The sequence below is a fragment of the Rhinolophus sinicus genome, chromosome 2 (genome assembly GCF_057876585.1).
Source record: "Rhinolophus sinicus isolate RSI-liver-muscle chromosome 2, RSI-T2T, whole genome shotgun sequence".
Taxonomy (NCBI): Eukaryota; Metazoa; Chordata; class Mammalia; order Chiroptera; family Rhinolophidae; genus Rhinolophus; species Rhinolophus sinicus.
The window spans coordinates 40,713,678-40,736,038 of NC_142502.1; the positions used below are offsets into that span (position 1 = coordinate 40,713,678).

General features: G+C 40.5%; 2 protein-coding genes across 2 annotated transcripts in view; both read right to left on the minus strand.

Moving 5' to 3' along the window:
* CALHM4 (calcium homeostasis modulator family member 4) overlaps positions 1–1,919 on the minus strand; it is a 75,192-nt gene extending 73,273 nt beyond the window's left edge. The window contains exon 1 of the mRNA XM_074333470.2: positions 1,793–1,919. The gene's annotated coding sequence lies outside the window, so the exon portion shown is untranslated. The remainder of the gene's footprint in view (positions 1–1,792) is intronic.
* CALHM6 (calcium homeostasis modulator family member 6) lies at positions 1,128–4,540 on the minus strand. The gene is made up of 2 exons (XM_019741334.3): positions 3,752–4,540; positions 1,128–3,083 (listed from the first exon to the last, which is right to left on the minus strand). The coding sequence occupies exons 1-2, from the start codon at positions 4,319–4,321 to the stop codon at positions 2,661–2,663; spliced, it is 993 nt and encodes a 330-aa protein (XP_019596893.3). The 5' UTR covers positions 4,322–4,540; the 3' UTR covers positions 1,128–2,660.
* Positions 4,541–22,361: the final 17,821 nt, after the last annotated feature.

Below are 22,361 nucleotides of genomic sequence, written 5' to 3' on the forward strand. Positions count from 1 at the left end.
ATATTAGATGCTCTGTCTGAGTCTTTTCCAAGCTTACGGCTTTAGGGCAGTGTAAAGCCAGGGTGTTTATGAAGACTCATTTGGCGAGCCAGCAAATAAACATACATGGAGTGTAGAAATAAATGCTCCTTGAGTCCAAGATGTGGCATGTTTGCGGCCAGGTTAAGATGAGTAGTGTGTACTATCAAACAGCAGTGACATATTCCCATCATGACATAATTGTGCTGTGTCTTGATCTCACTGTGGTTGTTCAAAATGGTTTTAGCTATCAATAGTTGCCAAGTTTCTGAATGAGATGAAAAATATTGGGGCCACTAGGACATCTTTATCTTCTCTGCTTACAAGGGCACATGGGCTAAAAAGGGAAAAAAACTGTAATAAAAGCAGCCAAATAGCCACTTTGAACCTCATGATCCAGAGAGGTCAGCTTCCCAGCTTCAGTTCTGCTTTTGTTGACATGTAACCTTGGACTAGTAGTGTAAGCTCTCTAATCTTCAGTTCCTCACTTGTGTGAGTGATGTGCTTCATGGGTATCCTACATGGGTATACACATGAAAATGAAAGGAAGTGAAAGATGCAAAACTGTTTTGTTGAATATAAAATCCTACACCAGTGTAAGGGTCCTTTTTAATCTTTGCTAATGACACAGTTAATATTTATTACTCATTACCAAAAAATCCAAAGATCAGATGTGTGTGAGGTTTAAAAACAAATCCCCTCCCCCATTTATTAGTCTCCAGAATTGACCACGTTTGACAATTTGGTGTTTATCTTTATATACTTTATGAATATATGTGTATAGTTGTGTGTGTAATTTTTTAACAAAAAAGGGATCATACCTATACTGATCGGTAGAATACTATGCAGTAATTTTTTTGTGAGGTAAATTGTCATATACGTGCATGGAACAATTATATTTTATGTGAAAAAGTTGCAGAACTACATTTATAATATTTGTGTAGACACAGAGTATATGACTTCCTCTGGAAAGACTATATTACAAAGGAATGACATCAACAATGTCAGAATAAAAGGTAGACCAGAGCAAAAAAGTATTGGAAGGGAAAAATATGCAAAAGAAATTGGGAAATAAAATAAAGGAAGCAAAAATGAAAGCAGTCATGATATGATTTTCAAAAGTATTCATTAGGGAATAGAAAAACACTGACAATGAAGTTTCTGCTATGAGCTTTCTTGTTATATATGACTCTCAATAACAGGACATTCAGCCCTGCTGACTAGTTCTTTTTAATGACCCTGTGATAGAAGCTGGCACAAGAGTCTGCCAAGAGAGGAAAGAGGGCTAATCAGTGCTCAATTGTTTTACAGTTTAAAGTTTTCATATCTCATTTTTTAAATGCACAAAATAGCCATAAATTTGTAGGATGGGCAGGAATGACAATCTAATGTCCCCTGAAAATTCAATCCTCGCGTCATCAAGCAACAGAATTTATCGGTAGATATCGTTGTTCCCAACAAATCCTTGCATCATCTCCATCAACAAATTCTATCTATGTCTATAATCAAAATCAACCTTGAAGCTATCTCCGTTTTTCTATCTTCATCACCACCAACCCAGTTCAAGTTCACTCCTGCCTATTTCCACTGCTGTGGCCTCCTGATTATAGTCTCTCCATTTCCACCTTGGCTCTCCCTCTTCCCCCTTCCATTCCTTTTTCTACAAGAAAAGCAGATCAATCTTTCTAAAGTGCTCCGAGGATGAAAACCGAAATCTTTTGCATGACTTCAAGGGGCTCCACCATCTGTCCCTTGCTCATTTTTTCCCACTTACCTTTAAGGCTTCCAGTTCTGCTAAGATATTTCTCATCTCAGTCTTTGCACATACTGTTCCTGCAAACTGAAATGCTCTTCTCCTACTTTACAGACTTCAGTTTCTCACAGACTTTCCCAGTTCCCTCTTCCCCTAATCTAAATCAACTCACAATTTATAGGTCGATATTTATTTGTATGGTATTGGTTTTATCTGACTTCTCCATTTGTTGAGTCTGTGTAATGACTATATAGAGGTTTGTAATACTATCCTCTGTACTTCTGTGCATACTTGAAATTTACCATAATAAACAGCTTTTAAAATTTCCCTCTGATCTGACAAACTGAGAACAACAATTATTGCCTGAAATTACCATAAACTCAGTTTTCAATTTTGCATTTTAAAAAGTTTACTTTCCTTTTCATGATGAATTTTTGTATTTTTGTTTAGTAATTACATTAGAGACATAAAATATCAGTATTTTAAAATTCCAAACAAGGAAGGTATTGCCTGCAAGAAAGTCAACTTGAAATTAACAACAGATAATCTAAAAGAAAGGTCTGAAATTCAATTGTTCTTTCACTGTCTTTGCCACTGAAGTCTTTTAATTTGAAAATCAGCATTATTATTCAGTGAAAAGGACCCTAGAATAGAGATGTAAAACTGCTGATCTAGTTACAGTTTGTCACTTTGAGTGAATCATTTAACCTCACTTCTTTTTTTAAATAATTAATATAATAAAGAGGTAAAGTTCTAAATTTTTATTTCAGATCTAAAATTCCATGTCTCCACACTTGGGAAGACCAAAAGATGAAAGCCATCATAAACAATCCTAATGCTTATTTTTTTTAATGAAGCAAAAACTCAAAAGAAATTTTTTTCTATTCATTCATAAGGGCACATCACTAGTCATACCAGATGCATCTACAAAGTCAAGAGCAGGAATCACTGTATCTCCTGAAGCAGATCTGATACTATCATTCTTATCTTTTCTGTTAACATATTTGTGCAACATGCTGTAGTACGGTTCCTTCGGATTGAAAGTATATACTGAGGAAATCTGCTGCCACTCTTTCATGCTTGGGGTTTTGGATTCCTTTGGATGCGAGGACTCAAAGAAACATTTAACATTCTCTTTTGCCAATTTGTTTGCATGCTCTGTGGCTTCTCTTTTGAAGATCTGTTGCTCCTGTTCCAAATAGATTTTCCAAAATTTCAGCTGCAGAAAACTAACTGGAGACAGGCATCGGGCGACAGATGTAAAAATCAGAAGGAAGATGATAACAGCTGCTATCAGGACCCAGCCCAGTACCTAGGAAAACACAACAAAATACTAATCTAGTCACCTGTTTCACAAAAAAATGTTAAGATCCTCAGATAAAGTTTGAACTACTCAGCAGTCATGATGATGAACAAGCAACAGTTTTAGGTCTTAATCACTTAAGAAAAAGGAGTAGCAGTAACTTCCCAAGCCCCTCAGTACGTCTGCTGGCTTAGCAAGTCAGTTATATTCCAAGTCACGTCAAAGGGCCAGGGAGATACTTATATATCACTCCACTAGAACTCAAGACGTGGAATTTTGGCAAATCTAATGAACAAGCATTCATTTTCAAGAACCTCTGAGTTTTATATGCCCGGAAGCAGTGTAGGGTGTTGGCTTTAGAGCCAGGAAGACTCATTTTATTGTAACAATTCTTCTGCCTTGCTCTGGCTGGGCAAACAACTTGACGTAGGAGGTAAAGGGTCTAGCGCCGTGTCTGGCCCAGAGTAGGTGCCTGCGACTATATGAGTGCCTTCCCTCTTTCTCATTCAGTTTATTTAAATATTTGCTGTCGGCTCATTAGAAGGAAGAAGCCATTCTAATTTGTCTTCGGTGTCACTTATCTGGTACACGGGCACCAATTTCTACTTCACCCGGTCCGCCCCGCAGAAGCCCGCCTCTCTCCGCTCCTCCCCCAGCGTCCTACGCCAGCACCTCACCTGCGACTGGGCCCTGAGCTCCTTCCGGAGGTCCGGCCCTTCGGGAGCGCTGCCCTTGCATGGCACCAGGGGCAGCTGGGCGGCACAGGCGGAGTCACCCCCGGGGCACAAACACCGCACCAGGATGTCGCTTCCACTAGCAGCGCACTCATAGAAGTTGCCCCCGAGTAGCGCCACGGCCAGCCAGGTGAGGGGCGCGACCGCGGCCATCCCGCTGAGCTGCGCACACACCAGGACTCCGCGCCGGCAGGAGCCGCAGCTCGAGCGGGTGCCTGGGGCGCAGCAGCCGGTCAGCAGTCGCCACGTGCGGGCATTTAGCGCGTAGCCCAGGAGAAAGAGTCCCATCGCGGGTACCAGCAGGAATACCAGGCCATACGACAGGTTCCAGGTGGCGCTGCAGGGACACTGGAACACTGCGGTGGAGAAGATGCGCTCCCCGCTCGCGGTCAGCAAGGTCACCAGGCCATAGCCCAGAGCGTTGCGATGCTTGAGGTGCAGGTCCAGCACCGCTTGAAACTTCTCCATGGGCCTCCTTCCCCAAGGCGCTGCGGACGCTTCTGCCTCGCCCATGCCCTGCGCCTCGAATGGTTTGGGTGGGCTGGGGTCTGAAGCTTTCAACCGTCTGTCAGGAAACCGCTTTCAAAAAGAGAAGTTTTCTCTGGCCTTACGACCTTTCGCTTTCTTATTTCAACCAAACAAGCCCTGGTTGACAAACCCAAGCACACATGCCATTAACCACCCCTTTCCACAGGCTGCTCCACCATTTCAGGAAGGCTGACTGAGGACACACTCCGTTCTATTGTAACCTCGGATTCCACCCAGCTGACAACCAACTAGGGGACTTTCTTTACCCTTCCTGCCCCAATGCAGTTGCAACAATACTTTTTACTTGGGCTAACTGGGGAAAATACCAGATTTTCCTCTATTGCAGCCACTCCAAGCTCCTAAGCCGACTCCCAGTCAGACCAAACAGTTAAAAAGAAATTGATCATTTACAGGAAACATTATTCAAGGACAAATTTCTGGTTTCTCTTTAATAAGCTAATTCACAAGAAAGCCCAGTTCAAGTTCTAGTACCTCCATGATGTCCTGTCCCCTTCCTGTCCCCCTTTGGACAGAACCTCTGGTGTCATTCACCCTGACTGTTTTCTTCTCTGCCTGCTCTCCCACAGACTAAGGACATTAGACTAAATATATCATATTGAGTTCTACCTCTTTGTTCTTCCTCCCAGATATGTCCTGACAGTGTCAGTACCTGGAGGAGTGTCAAATTCTTTCTCAGTGATCGTCAGGTTGATCACTGTGGGGGAGGGGGTACATGGTTCTTCATAAATACTATTGGAACCAAAAACCTTTCAAACTGCAGCTACATCTAACAAGCATGTTGTTTCTTCCTTCCAACTTTAGTTTTCTCAAAGCACATTGCTTTGACACAAACTGTAACCGCTTCTGTGAAACTGAGCCTTACTCTGTGTGGTTCCAGAGGTGAGATGTACTTGAAAGAAGAGGGCCTTTGAAGTTAGGTGCAGTGTGTGTGTGATAAGTTAGCCCCATAAGACTCAGCATTCTCATTAGTAAAAGCAGGATAATAGTTAATAGTGCTCACATTTCAAGACTGTTGAGACGAGTAAATTGAGTCGCGTATGTCAAGCAACTTTACATACAGGGTGTGCCCATTAAATGAATACTCAATGTGAGGGATTACCTCTTACATTGCAACTCTGGGAATCGATAACAAACAACTGTTGCACATAATTTAAGAATCCAAATGAATGCTCAGCTGTAGACCAAAGGTTTTATTCAGTGACTCAGTGATTCTCTACTACCTTAAAAGAATTGGTGTGCCCTTAGCTGTCCACCTTACAGCACAAAGGGTGTCAGGATATGGAGTCTGGGTGGGCAGGTCACAGTGAACCAGTTGCTGTTGGCACCCATCCACTAGGTTTGCTTTATTTATTTGGGGGGAAAAGTAGCTTATGGAACCGAGTGAATTGTGAGAGCAGGGGCAAGAAATGTACTATTCTTTTCTTAGTTCAACTTAACCTCTTTGCTGCTTCCCACCACCAGTGCCTGACATAAGACTACCATTCCATAGCATTTGGGTGAATAGCTATGCTCACTGTGTGAGTCTTCAGAAGCGTGCCCAGATCAGGGTCCTTACTGTCATACAGGACAGTTGGGCCCTGTTCTCTGAGATTAGACCAGGTCCTGCCAGACTCCCTAAAAACTTGCAGCAAAGTTGCGTGTTTGAGGCGGATCGCTTGTGCTCTATCATCTCTGTAAATCCTACATCTCCAAAATAGAAAAATCTTTCTTCCCTTGTCCCTCATGGGACTCTGCTCTTCTTACTACTAGAGTCTTCTTCACCCCCATCTCATACTCTTCTAAGATGTTTCCTCCCCCTCCACACTTTCCATATACCATCATGAATAAATCCCACTATATCCACAACATTTCTGCAGATGGCTTTATCCAAATGTCCCTTAACTGTAACCTAATGTTATCTTTCCATTCTATCCTCTTGAGTGAGGTTTATTTATTCTCCCACATTTCTCAAAGCAAGAGGAAGGGCTGGCATTCTCCCATTGCTATGTCCAAACCTGGGCTTTCCCACTATTTTCTAATGGTTTGTTCTCCCCTGAGGAGGCTCAAGCTATTCAGCACGACCTCCGCCTCCACCTCACTCCTGCCATCTCTTAATTCTCTCTGCATTTATTAAGACTTTTGTATTTGGCGACAGCCTTCCTTTTCTCCCTAAACCCTGTTATTTAGTCAAGGATTTGGTTTTAAATATTTTTAGTTATAGAAACTTTTATCTTATCAGTCCCCTGTCCTGAATGGAGTAATTCCTTTTTAGCCAATTTATTAATTTGTTCATTCAATCATGCATTTCAATGTTTATATGCTAGGTACCTATTAAAGTACCTGGGATAATTAGATGATACAACAGGAACAAGAAAAACAGACACCTTGCTTTCATTGAGTTTACATTATAGTGGAGAAGATATAGATAATTGGGGGGAGGGGTCCTCAAGGTCGTGCAGATAATTATAATGGAATCATGTGGAGTGTCCTGAGAAAGTCTCTATGAGAAGACATTTAAGCAGAAATTTGAATGACCAAGGCTCTGGGGTGCCAAGGAGCTTGGTATTCTGTGGTTGGAAAGAAAGCCAGGGTGATGGGGGTATTGAGGTTTAGGAGGAAGGTGGCACATCATGAGGGCAGCACTACAGGTAGGAGGTCAGGTTGAGGGGCTTTATAGACCAGAGTATGTAGTTTACAATCCTGCCCCTGAAACTCATTACAGACTGACCTGCATCCTGACCTATTTATTATCCTGTTATATTGTGTCTCCAATCAGTACATCCTGGGGTTGCCACCACTGTGTTCCCCCCGTCATGGATCTGCCAGACACCAGTGATCATTCTGTCCTTATTACAGGTTCCTATAGCCATGAAAGTCTGGGTTCTGCCTGCCAGCCTGAATTTTCTCCCAGAACATGCAGCTGAGTCTAGGACCCTGCCATCTACCCCCACCACCTCTGGAACAGTGGCTGGTTCTATTTCTGGGTCTATTGAAGATCACCCAGCCCTTTATACCCAGCCTTGCTCTGAGAGGACGTGGCTCAGAAGTTCAACCCTTACTGGAAATATAGTAACTTAGTGGAAATATACTAATGGTGAGGAGAGGATTCAAGAATTTTCTCCTAGTGTAGACTAGATAATATTTGAAAGACCTTTACACTTTTTGAAAATCTATAACTGAACACCAATTTACTTCAGCTTTTAGGAAATGAGTGAGAGATTCTCATGTTAAGCACATTAGAAAACCAGTGGTTATGGGTTTTTTTTTGTTTTAACTGCAGTCCTTTGTTTCTCCACACTATCATTGTCAGGAATCACAAAACATTTCTTAGATAAGAAAGAAATGAAACTCTTGAAAGGAAGTTCACGTTCATACTGTGAATCTGAAAGTTCTGTGCAGTCATGTTCAAGGAAGCTAGCTCTCAAGCATTGTTCTCTGGAGCTCTCATGAGAACTCAGAATAATGGGATGGCCTGGTTGGAATATGACCGCTAGATCTTAGCACGGTGTCAATCCTGCCCTCAAGAGCCACCCATGAGAGTAAAATCAAATTAAGGCTCATGTATCTTTTAAGTATCCACCGTGTGCAAGACACAACTGTAGATGTCAAAATTAACAAGTACATTTAGAAAGTCTGACACTCTTAATCTTAAAAAATACCTTTCTGCATGTTACAATTTGTAGATACATTGTTTATATTAGGTAATATATTTGAAAATCTGGAACCTATTGTTATCTTAAGATTTTTGAATGACTAGACAGTTCTTCCTATGGAAGTATAAACAAAAAGAAAAAAGATCAAACCTTTTTTTGCTTGGCACAGGAGTGTCATTTGTTAAATGGAAACCCTACCATATTTCAAATGCCAACCTTGTGACAAACTGTAGCTAGGTCTATCCAGAGAGAAACAGAGCGACACCAGGGACAAGATAGGGCTGTGGACAGGTTTCAGGTACAGCTGAAGGCCACCTGGCCACCCACTGCAACCCACTTTCATCAGAGTCACCAAGCCACAGTGGGGGATCGGGGGCTGCCGGCCTTGGCAGAGCAGGGACTCTCCCACAACTTCCTTCCTGCCCCGCTCAGATCGTTTACTCAGTAGAGTCGTCTGGTATGTAGCACTCATCTTCCCCACTACCTAGCGTGTTTCCCCACTATCTTCCCATACCCACACATACCTGAGTTCCTTAAGGGAGGGGTTTTCTTTTTACTTTAACTGTAGACAGCAACCAAAGGGAAATAACTATTTTTCTATAATTTTTATTAGATTCTTTAAAGAGGTTTCACTTTCTTTCTTGGAAGCAAGCAATGGACTAAGCCTGAATAGGTTTCGTGGACACCAGACTGAGAGCTTGACTGTCTGTGACTCTACTTTGGCCTTTGACCTCCTCCAGGAGTGTCAGGCACCTGCAGTACTTACCTCATTAAGTTCATTTAAGTGTGGCTATTAATCACTCTCTGGCTCTTCTCCTAACTCAGTGACTATTCACCTCAGTCTCCCTGCCAGGCTCCTCCTCCTCCTAACCATTAACACTGGTAGTCATTAACATTCAATCCTTACCCCACACACTTCCTAAGTAATCTCATTTTGGAGGCACCACTGACTAGATGTGTGACATTGGGCAAACTAATTGACCTCTCTGTGCCTCAGTTCTCTCATCTATAAAAAGAAAATAATAATGTTTTCTGCCTCATTTGGGTGGTTGTGAAAATTAAATGAGTCGATACATATAACATTCTTAGAATAGTGCCTGGCACATAGTAAATGCTCAAAAAGTGTCGGTTTTCATTATTCTCCTTTCCCATAGCTTTGACAACCAACTGTATGTTACCATTTCCACATCTTCATTTCCTAAGTTCTAGATAGACACTTCTGATTGCAGAGCCGGTATTTACATTGTGCGTCCAGCAGTCACTTCAAACCCAAAATAGAACTCATTTTACCCTAAAACTTATTTCTCCCACAGAAATTTTAAGTCAGTTAAGGATATTAGTCTTTCAAGCTGAAAAACTCAGTGTCAGCTGTGGGTGCCACTCCATTTTCTGTGCAGCTTGGTCTGTCTCAGGACTGTCCCTCATATCGGACATCTCTACTTTGCCATCACTGACCAGACCCTTCATGCTTCACCCCACTCTAGTTTATGCCACACAATCCTATCAGAGTTAATTTCCTGAAAAAGGAATCTGAATATGCGCTAGAAACTGTTATTCACAGGTGAACAGGATACAGGGTACAAAAGCTCATAGCATTATAGTTTGTATTAGGCAACAGCTGGTTTAAAAAAAATCAAAAAACAAATATCCAATAATAGCAGACAAGATAAACTGAAATATGCAAACGAGAATACTATACAGCAATGAAAATAAATAAATGCTGCTACAGTAACAAGTGATAACAAAGATGAGTTAAAAACACAATGTTGAGTAATAGAAATCAAACACAAATGATTCCATTCAGAAAAAGTCTAGAAAGAGCCAAAACTAAACTTTATTTTCTGAGGATGTAACAAAACTATAAAGAAAACCACAGTAGTGATTAAGAATCACTAAAACAGTGGGCTTGAATGGGATTATGCTTGGAGTAGGGAGAAGTGGGGTGTTCGCAATATTCTATTTCTATGCCAGGGTGAGGGTTACAGAAGTCTCTGCTTTATGATTTTGCTTCGTTCAGTATATTTGTTTTAGTTTTCTGGCTATGGGTTACATTTCTCAGCTCATAAGCAGGAAAAAAAAAGAAATCCAATTACATTATTTTCCAGTTGAAAACCTCCAGTGCTCCCAATTGTCAAAAACACAAGTTTTATACTCCTTATGTTGTCACAGAAGCTCTTCCTAGTCTAGCTCCACCCATCTCAGCCTCACTCCCACGCACCCCAGTTTCCAACAGCACTGAACCCCCCCCCCCCATAGTACCTGAACTCATATCATGGTCTTCTTCCTCAATTCTATGTCTTCTCACTTGCTCTTAACGCTGCCTTGAATGACATTTCTCTGCTCTTCACCTGACAAACTGCTCTCTTCCTTTTATACTCAGCCCGATATCATTTTTTCACTGAAGTTATCTTCAAATCTCCAAGCAGAGTTAGTGTTTCTGTTTCATTGCTCCCACACCATTAAAAAAAATAAATCATGCTGCAGTAGTTCTTAAAGTATCTATTGCAACATTCCTTCCCAGAGTTCTGTCTTCCCTGCCAATCCGGGAGCTCCCAGAGAGCCAGGACTTCTTGTTCATCACGGCACCCCTCAGTAAAGTCAGTCGTTCCCTTTCCTCAACTCTCTTCTCAAGCTGAGGTAGGCCTCACTAGATTGCATATTAGCGTTATCTCCTTTCAAAGCTGTTTCAACTGAGGTCATTCAATTTTTGTGAAAATTAAAGTGAGATAGTTTAAAGAACCCAGCACAGTATTTAGAATATTTTAGTTTCACAACTACATTTTATAAAAGATTTTTTTAACAGTGGTGACTAGGAAATGTACTAGAGGGCGCTAATTCACCGCCATAATAGGCTATTGTGCTCTATGGGGCGTTAACACTTAACTTGCTCACCTAACTGGTATCCAAAGAAAAGAATCAGATATTTACCGTAGTAAACATAATATCAGCCATCTTTGTTCAATGAAATGAATTAATATAGTTCAAACATTTAAGTCTATAACTCACTTGAAAATATTTTGGGGAAGAACAATCCAACAGCCAGATTGATGGCATTATAAACTTGTTTTCATCCCTGTTTATTCCCCAACCGAGTGTTGGCCCAACTAGCAGTGGAAAAGTCAAAGCAGGCAATGTTTATTTAGATGATACCCTTACCTGCCCTAGCAAGGTGTTTCCCTAACTGTAAAATGGGAGGGGTAGACTATATTATCTTCAGGGTCCCTTTCAACTCTAACATTCTAAAATACACAATTCTAGTTCTAGAAAAGAACAGGCATGATCTCCAAAAATACAAACAAGTAAGAACAAAATTTAGTCAAAAGTGAAAACAAAGATTTTAAAATATCTGCCAAAACAGGGGGAAATAAATCCAAAACTGCAGTTCCATTTTTTTTCCTTTCATATAATGCTGGTGCTTCAAAAGCAATGTGAGTGACAAGTGATTGACTACCTGAAAGATGCATTAACTGTGAAATATTTTCTAGCCTCTTCGATATCTCCATGCCTGTTAATAATTATTTCAGCCAAATGTTTGTCTTCTTTAGGAGGAGGTAATAAAGTAGGCTTATTTTATATAAAGTATTAGCCAGCCAGTTGAAAGCATTATAGTTTTACAATGACTTCATTCATTTCAATCATCTGAAAAACCACAAACATTTTATGAGTAAAGAGCAAAGTCTGGAGAACAACACTAAATTCAGAGGTGGATATGAAGAAATTAGTAAATAATTTTTTTTTATGTTTATGAAGTTCTACTATGAAAGAATCAAAGCGACTCAAAGTTTGGGTACAAGATGAGACTGCAAACAGAAAGTAGAAGTCTGGTATTTGTACTGATGATGTATCTTGTGCTCTCTGTAAGCCATGCTGCAGGATTCTAAACTATGACAAATACTTGTAGTAATTTCTAAAATATGAGATGTCCTTCAATCTATCTTATTTTAAAAATCTTTGACAAAAAACATTTTTGCTTACTCTTTTTGGTTTTACAGGATTAACGGTAAAACATTGTAGTGAGACTTTAATAGTTTCAATAATTTTCTGGTCATCACTCAATAATTTAAGTGATTATAATGTGGCATTTTGAACACTCCAAATAATTAAAAACAAATATCAAAACATTGTTTTATTTTGAGCTTCATGCAATAGCCCATAATAATTACTGGCTGTGTGTTTTATGGTCACATTTCTTAACTTCTCTGAACCTAGCTTCCTAATTTATAAGATGGGGCTGTAGCTAGTATCTTCCTTATGGAATTGGTATGCAAATGTGTGCAATGCTCTCGAACTCTATTAGGCCTCAGTAATATGGGTATTATTATCATTGCTATCCAGTATGCTGTAACATAAAAATGGTGTAAACATGGACTGAGCCATGTTTTCATGAATTTTAGCACATTTTATAAAATAAGCCTAGCATGTGGGCTCTTTACATCCTATTTTAACAACAAAACTTGTTTTACAGAATTATCAAATAGTCTTTCATTCCCTACTTCTTCCTCTGGCATCCAAATTACTTTTTTACACTAAAAAAAATGACCACTCCTTAGCAGTGAATTCACAAAGGTGAATCATCTGTAAGGCTCTTAAATATCCACTAGGCAACACAGAAATTCTCGTTAGAAATAGAGAAAAAAGTGTATAACTTATATGAGATACTCCCCTTGCCAGTCTTTTTCAGGAAACCCCGTGTACTCTGAGGTGCCACGGTGTGACTCGGCGTGTGTAGAGGTGTGGCTGCCAGGCCAGCTCAATAACCAACCCCCTCAGCCACACTGTCCGCCCACATCGCTTGCACCCAGACCGTATTGTCCTAGTATGTTCTCTAGGAAGTCAGCTGTGCTGGTGAGGCCTTGCTTGCTGGATTGCACAATGTTAGGAACTCAGAAGGCATTCTCACGGGCAACTGCTGAAGCTTAGCAACCGTCTGTTGATGCCTGTGGTTTACAACATCCCACACAAACGGGGTGTTATTGTAAGTGGTGCTTTGGCATCTGGGCTTTCCATCCCACTTGGGACCATCACGTGTATTAGCAATAACAGCTATATAGCAGCTGCACGTGTATCTTGTGAACGTCTATCTTTCTGATGTACCCTGTCGTGGAGATTGAATTTTAGGGCCACCACAGCCCAGGGTGGCAATGTTGAAACAGCTCCAGGGTCCAGCAGGAGCATCACAGCTATGTGGGAGGTTAGTGATGTTATTAGTTCGGTGTAAGAGCTGGAGGTCTGTATGTGATGGTCTTTGAGGACCACCATCTTCTGTGCTCTGTTCATTTATTGTCAATCATCAAGTCTGTTTTGAATAAGACGTTTGTGCCAGTCACTGTGTAAGAACCAAGTATACATAAGGAGTGAGAGATAAAATCCCTGCCCTCAAGGAGTGTAGTCTAGTGGGGGAGACAGATGGAGCAGCGGTTTTTAGGACCTTTTTATGTCGCCTAAGTGTGAGCTACCTGAGGGAAGTATTCAGTAATAGTGATGTTTTAATATGTTACTGCAGTTTATATGTCAACTTTGACTTTGAAAAAAGTTCTGTGGATTCATCTTTCAAAATAATCACATTTTCCTCTTTTCAGTTCTTTTTGTATCAAGAACAGAGCTTTAATATATACAGTGCTCTAAGAATTCTCCTCAAAACTCTAATAAATGACATGGACCCATCCTGTCAGTAAAACAAATTCCTTAGAGAGTGGGGTGAAGGAGCTAAGAAATCGAGATTATCTGCACAAGAAGTAAATAAATAGGATTTTCTTATATTTTAGGAGCCGTCTCTTGTCCAGGACAAAATTAAAAAGTGGTAAACAACAAATGCTGAAGAGTAGAAATAGGGAAAACTGACAAGATGTTCTCCTCACACAGAAAGCTATCCTGTATTACTATTTCTTTCAAAGAAAAAGAAGGTGCCTAAACCAGTGAAAACTTATTCAGAAAACAATTCCTAATACATACTAAAGTCATTTTTCATTGTTTAATTTGGAAAGTGCTGGGCTGACTGAAATGCTTTTAGAAGCTGTTGCTTGAAGAAATTCTACTTTAAACCAAAGCCTCAAAATCCCATCCCAAATCATGAGTGTTTCCTTTGGGATTCACCACTAAAATCATATGATCCTCCCATGACAAAGACTTCCCAATAACTAATTTCTGGAGACATGCAGAAAAAGCAGCACTTTTACTTTTTCCATTTAAAAGGGAATCCAAATGCCTGGGATAATCAGAAGAATGCTCATACAATTGGCACTATTCTCAAAAATTAAATGGAGGGTGAAAAGGGAGACATCCTCTCCACCCCCTTCTAAATTTCCAGTCTTGTTTTCTACCACCATCCATTCCACACCTTGCACTCTCGGCCACACCAGTCTAGGTGAAGCCCCTGAAACAGGCAGGCTGAAAAGAGAAATGGCAGGAAGATTTGAATAATTTCCTAAATGTATTCAGGGAAAGTCAGGTAATTGGGACAGAGCCATGGCAGGCAACCATGTTCTTTTACAGCTAGTGGGACTCAGAGACACAGACATTCTGAGGGCCCATTGGTTTATCATCTTTTGACCAAAATTCCTTCAAAATATACATTCCTTTGGTTATTGGTTTTACCTGTGAGCTGAGTCTTAAATATTCCCTCTCTAGACTTAGTTAAGGAGCTGATTATCTCCTACTTAGACTATGGAAATAGCCTCCTAATCTCCTTCCCATTGGGTCCATCCTCTATGTTGAAGTTCCAGTTGTCTTTCTAAAATGCAAATCTGATTATTTAAGAAGAAAAATCTTGGGCTGGTCCGGTGGCTCAGGCGGTTAGAGCTCCAGGCTTCTAACTCCGAAGGCTGCCAGTTTGATTCCCACATGGGCCAGTGGGCTCTCAACCACAAGGTTGCCAGTTCGATTCCTCGAGTCCCACAAGAGACGGTGGGCTCTGCCCCCTGCAACTAAGATTGAACATGGCACCTTGAGCTGAGCTGCCTCCCAGATGGCTCAGTTGGTTGGAGCGCGGGCTCTCAACTGGTGGGTTGCGCCCCCCGCAACTAGCTACGGCAACTGGACCTGGAGCTGAGCTGCGCCCTCCACAACTAAGACTGAAAGGACAACAACTTGAAGCTGAACGGCACCCTCCACAACTAAGATTGAAAGGACAACAACTTGACTTGGAAAAGAGTCCTAGAAGTACACACTGTTCCCCAATAAAGTCCTGTTCCCCTTCCCCAATAAAATCTTTAAAAAAATAAAAATGAAAAATAAAGAAGAAAAATCTTTCAATAGCTCTCCATTGTTGGCAGTGACTTCCAATTAGAGGGAAATCCTCCTTTAGAATGTATGGAAAATGGAGGCATATCAGCACCACCTCAAGGATTTTTCAAAACCACACACACACACACACACACACACACACACACACACACACAAGATACACAACATCACCATATCATCTCCCCTCACTCAAATCCCTTTTGCTTCCTCCACATAGATCACCCGATAAAAATCACTGCTGTGCTGGCTCAGTAATGGGTATTTTTTGTACCCCTCAGTTATGCTGAGGCATGAAAAATGTGAGGAGCCCTCACTCCAGAATACAGTCCCAATTCCTTAGCATGCCATACAAAGTCCTGCACAATATACTCCCTGTTTTCCTTTCCAGTCTCACCTTCAGCCATTCCTCATTACATGCCCTGGGAGCCAACCACACCAATCTGGGTGAGTTTTTGGACGAGACTTGGTTTTTCATACTGGTTTCTTTATGCGATTCCATTACTCAGAATGCATTTCTCCTCTTACACAGCTAGAGTGTTTCCATTTAACCTAAGAAGGCACTAACAATTGTATCTTCTGATGGAATCCACTTATGTGTCTCCTCTTGGATGTTTAGAAAGTATACAAGCTCCTGGACTCAACCTCCCCATACTTGTTCCTCCTGCAGCCTGCCACATCTCAGTTAATCGCAATTCCATTCTTTCAGCTGACTTCCCACCTCAGAACCCAAGTCTGCTGCAACCTGTGAGGGCATGTATGATCAGATCTTGCTTGCACCATTCTCTTCTCTCCTACTCTGCACTGGCCTCCTAGTCCTGAAACACACCAAACATATACTGCCCTCTAGGCTTTGTAACTGCTGTTCTGCCTGGAATTCTCTTCTCATAGGTGTCTCCATAGTTCATACCTTCATTTCTTTCAAGTCCCTGTTCATATAGCATCACGTTTGAAAGCACTTTTTATACAATAGCATTTTATAAATACTGAATACTGACTTAACCAAAAATGATGCTAGTTCTGTTAGAAGGTTGGGGATGAATAAAATCAGTATGAAGACAGAATAAGACAGCTAAATCCTCTCCTTCAGAGGGAGGAAGTTTTAGACCTTATCATAAACAAGGATATAATGGATACAACAGCTAAGATTATCAGAAATTGGTTACTTCTGGGAAGCACGAATCAAAACTGAGAAGGGATTGGGCAGATTTTTTAAAATACAAGCCTTCTAGCACTATTTTATTTTTTCAATTATGTGTGTTTGCAATTTATACAAAAAAAAAAATAAAAAAAATGCACAACCCAAACCAAAAAATAAACCCCCAAAAGAAAGAGGGAAACTATACAGCCAAGGAAAAGAAAAGTCATTATGCAACTTTGACTTTTATTTTTCACATGCTGACTACATGTCTTGTTTAACAGTTTGAACCTGTCTATTAAAATAGATGACCAAGAATTAAACATTTAGACCATGTAATAGAATGTATGATGTCTCTATCATTTCCTCAAAACTGTCAGTACTTCACTGACATTACATAGGATAAAGCAAATATCTAGCTGAATGAAACATTGCTGGAACAATATCACCTTTGCCAGTAAGGTAAATAAGTCGCACAAACTGACCTCTTCTCAACATGAACATAAAGAGGCGAGAATCAAGCCAATGGACTTTGCCAATGGAAATAAGCAGAGCTAAGCACAGGGCAGGGAGTGGGAGAGAGGAGAGCTCCCTCTGCTGAAGTCTGTTTCCTCCTCTGCAGATTTTGGAGGCTCCATCAGATTATCATCTCAAGTTTCTTTTTTTAGCATGAAACTTCAAGTTAGACCCTCACACACCTCCTAACCCCTTTTATTTCCTGTAATCGATGACACAGATGACCATATGTCCTAGTTTTCCTAGAAGAGTCTTGGTTTATATCTGTTATTTGCTCCTCCTTTAACTCTCAAAAGCGCCCAGCTTGAAAGATAAAATTACATGGCCCTCCTACCCAGGACCATATCCACTTTAATCTTGTTTCATATTTCTAAGGAAAAAGAGGAATTTATTTTTAACTTACAAATGTAACATTTTATAACTCGCTTTCTCTTAATAATTTGGAGAAATTTCTGAGCTCTTTGTGGGTGGTTTGTGAACTATCAAGACTTTTAAAAAAACAGAGTAAATGATAATGTAAATTTTTCTTTTTACAAACATACTGAGTGTGCATAATATTGTTAAAACTATTTTCTAGTTACCTTAGAACACTGGATACTTCTTAAAAATTATGACTAAAATACTGTGGAAGAATTCAATATTCTAAGCAATGCAATAAATTTTAATTATTAAAACAGTCCCAGAATAAGGTCTTATATGTGACTTTATTATCAATTATGGCTATGATCTCAAAAGAATGTTTTCTCAGCAGATAATAGGTCACATACATCATCACGGCTGTTCATTAGCTAATCAGTTACTGTAAATAGGGGCATATGTCCCTTCCACTGCTCAGACAAGCTCTGTATGCCAATGATTCCCAAATTTTCGTTAAGGCTGGGACTGAAAGTCCTGCCAATCCCCTGAACAACAGCTCACATATAATTCCATGAACTTGAAGCACTCCTTTCATAGTGAGTAGTGCTGAGATTCCATAGTTGATTACTCAGTTACAAGGGAGATTAAACATTGCTTCATTTTCTGGAAGATACAAAGAATCCCTTAGTTTTAACCAAATATGCACTACCCTTGATATAAAACATGTCTCTGTATGAAGAGCAGTGATTTGTTTCAGGTTTTTTTTTTTTTTTTTTTTTTTGCTTAACCACTTAAATCACTGTCTGTGGAAACTTCTTTTTAAGTGAAATATATACGAGGTCATTGAAAGGGAAAAAATCCATTTAATTAATTTTCTTTTAAAGATACACGATTGCCATATTTTTAGAAATTACTTTGAAACTGAGCTAACGTATTAGAGTGGTCATGCTATGGTGACTAATTTACTGTCTGCTCTAACCTAACGCAAACAAAAGGAAAGCTGGACTTGGCACTTATTTGTACTTTTCATCTCTATTAGAAAGTACGCCTGAATGTTTGGATCTGAGATCAAGTTTGCTTGGTAGCCTCAAAGGGCAATTTTCCTTTTTTTTCAAAATTTGCTTTTGATCATTTCAGACAATTCATCCTTTTGAATGAGAAAGAGTAGAAGAGAGGAATGTCGAATGAGGTTAAGTAAACGGAGAATCTGTCACATAAAGCAAGTTTAAATCCCAGTAACAGCATCCATGCAGGACAAACGGAAGCATTATTCTTTTGAAAACATTATTCTTTTAAACAGTGTGTAATGACATCCTCCCTAGAGACTTTTTCCATGAAAGAAAAAAAATACTTCCTCAGAAGTCATTTTCTAGATTCCAAGTATAATGAGTGAAGCACAGTTAAAAGTCAAACTTATGTTTTCTTTATGTAAGAAGGTTCAAAATTAGAACGGCAAAATGTGCTCCTAAGAGTTTCTCCATGTTCTTGTTTTCTGTAACATACTGGTATTTCCATGAACAAAAAGATGTAAAAAGAGAAGATTGCCCTTATGACTTTAGACCTATAAGTCAGCAAATGTATCCTTACGGTAAAATTGGAGCCAAAGATATTTTGTTTTTAAGAGAGAAATACAGAAGACTCAAATATGCTGAATGTAAGATAATTTACTCTTCAGTTCCTTTGACCACTTTCTTATGCTGAAGTATGAACTGTGGAATATGTTGCCAGCACTCTGTGCTGCTCTTAACTCCTGTGGACTTGATTGCAGATAAGTAAGAAAATTTTACGTTTTCACAAGTTTAGTATTCCTCCCAGACACTGCCAAATCTCTCCAGAAGTGACATACTCCCTTACCCATTATGGTGACAAGGATGAGATAACATTGGTTGTAACACCCTACTCACTTTGGAGGCTACAGGTGAGATTTGGGGACATCTGAAAAGCCAGCAAAAGAATATAAATTAAGTGAGGGAGATCCAAGATAGTGAAGTAGAGAAACACGGTGCCTGAGCCCTTCTGTGAACACATTAAAATTACAACTAGATTACAGAATAATCAACCTGCAGAATCATCTGAAGTCTAGCAGAACGGAAGTCCTATAACTGAAAATATAAAGCCACATTGAGACTGGTAGTAGGTGCAGAGACGCGGAATGAGCCCCAAACCTGTGTGGTGGTTGAAAATCAGGAGGGATAGCTTGGCTGTGGAGGTTCCCCCAAAGGAGGGAGGGACCTGAGCTCCACACCAGACTCCCCACCCCAGAGTACTAGTGCCAGGAAGAGGAGCCCCTACAGCAACTGGCTGTGAAAAACCATTGGGTGGGATGAAAAACTGCAGGAAACCCAGACAGCCTCTTAAATGGCCCACACACAGGCTCACTTGCTCACAGGCACTCACCTTAGGATCTGGTGGAGGGACAGCGACTTGGAGGTGTTGGAGGCATAGGAGGAGCAGACTGAGGTGTGTGGCTGCAGGTCAAGGGCTGGATGTCAGTTGCCATTTTTCCTGTGTGGGGTCCTCTTATGCTGCAGGGCAGGCAGCTACCATCTTTAATGTGCTGAGCCCGCCCCTGACAATTACAGCCAAATCTGAATCTGATTGGTCTGGTGCGCTCCACTGCTCCACCCTGCTGACTCACTGGGTTCCCACCCTACTCATTTGCCCCAACACCCAATGCACTTTCTCCAGGAGCAGCCAGTCCCACCCATATTGCACTCTTTCTTGGAAAACTATCAGAGTCTGACAGGCCCCAGGCTCATGGCGACTGGCCTTGGTATGCTCTGAGACTTTTGCTGAATAGCGCCAGGCACTGCCATCAAACCAGAATTTACATTAACCTGGTGACCACAACTGTCACCCACTCTAATGACTCCGAGACCCTGCCTCACCCAACTTGCAGACCACACAAGGCTCTATCAGCAGCTAAACCTTAAGGGAGCCAGTAGGTGGCAGCAGGCCTCAGGGTGTCCTGGGTTTCTGCAGAACTACCTCAGGCCTGGTACTGGTGGCAGATGTCCTTGGTTTGTAGTGTGGCCTCGCCCATGCGCCTCCAGGTTTAGCACAGGCAGTGAACAACCGTGTATCACTTTGTAGCTCCTACCAGGTAGTGCCCAAACAGTCACAGGCAGTGGGTAGTGACCTGGGCCTGCACCAGAGCCCTTCTCAAAAGTCCCGAGAACCAACATACTTGGAGGTTGGCTTCAGACCACAGCAGAACACTGCCAAACTAGCCCCATAAGTGGCACTCCCAAAGGGCGGCCTCGACAGGCACCAGAGCCTACTGGGGTGAATCCCACTCACTGGGGTAAGCCATTCACAAAGCAGCCCATAAGCAGTGGATGTTGCTAAATCCCACAGCCAATCAGCCTGAGGACCAATGCCACCCACTGATATGCCAATAGTAATCAAGGCTCAACTATAACAGGAGGGCACACACAATCCACATAAATGACACACCTGGAGCACGGGGAGAAGGTGACCAGGGGGACTCCGTAACTGGGCTCCACAGGGCACCTACTACATAAGGATACTAGGTGAAGACCTGGAGACATAGCAGGGGTAGCAATACTTATAACAGACAAAAAAGACTTTAAAACAAAGGATGTATGAAGAGACAGTGAAGGACCCAGCAATCCCACTTCTGGGTATTTATCTGAAGAAACCCAAAATGCTACTTGGAGATGTGTGCATCCATATGTTCATTGCAGCATTGTTTACAATGGCCAAGATGTGGAGTGAACCTGGATGTCTGTCAAGGAAAGAATGGATAATGAGGGTATATATATATACAATGAAATATTGCTCAGCCATGGAAGGGAATGGGTTCTTGCCATCTCCAGTGGCATGGATGGACCTGGAGAATATTGTGCTGAGTGGAATATCAGACAGAGTAAGACAGATGCAACATGATTTTGCTTATATGTGGAATCTTAAGAACAAAATTAACAAACAAAACAAACTCATAGATACAGAAAACATTGTGATGGTTGCTAGATGGGAGAAGGTTTGGGGGTATGGGTGAAAAAAGGGGAAGGGATTAAGCAGTATAAATTGTTGTTACAAAGTAGTTATGGCAATGTAGGGTACAGCATAAGGAACAGAGTCAATAATACTGTGATAACTATGTATAGTGTCAGATGGGTACTAAATTTGTTGGGGTGATAGGAGGGATTTAAGGGGTGAAAAAGGTGAAGGGATTAATAAATACAAATTGGTACTTACAAAATAGTCATTGGGAGGTAAAGTACAGCATAGGGAATATAGTCAACAATATGGCAACAACTACATATAATGCCAGATGGGTACTAGACTAGTCAGGGGGATCATTTCTTTAATTATATAAATGTCTGACCACTATGCTGCACACCTGAAATTACTATAAAATAATACTGAATGTGAACTGTAATTGAAAAATTTAAAAAGGGAAGCAAAAGGGGAATAAGAGGTTCATATTTCCAGGTAAAAAACAAATAATGGGGTATAATGTAAAGCATGGGGAATATAGTCAATAATATTGTGATAGCATAGTACAGTGTCAGATGGTTGCTGGACTTATTGTGATTGCTTCTTTAGGTATATAAATGTTGAATAACTACGGTGTACCCCTGAAACTAATATACTGTGTTTTCCCAAAAATAAGACCTAGCCGGACAATCAGCTCTGTGTCTTTTGGAGCAAAAATTAATATAAGATGCGGTATTATACTAATTATATTACATTATATTATATTACATTACGTTATATTATATTATAAAGACCTGGTCTTATATTATAGTAAAATGAGACAGCATCTTATATTAATTTTTGCTCCAAAAGACACATTAGAGCTGATTGTCCGGCTAGGTCTTATTTTCAGGGAAACATGGTAATATTGTGCACGAGTTATATTTTTAATAAAAATCTTTAAAAAAATAAAGTTTAGTATTACTCAAATATCAGAAGTTGGCTTTTGTTTTAAATATTTAAAATTGATTAAACAGGTAAATAAACAGAGAAATTACTTCTTTCAATTCAAATACTATGTAAGTTTAATTAATGTATGTCCAAATAAACATCTCTTCAAAGTTTTCAAAATTGTTGCATACATGTTGAATGTAATGAGACAAAGAAGACAGACACTATA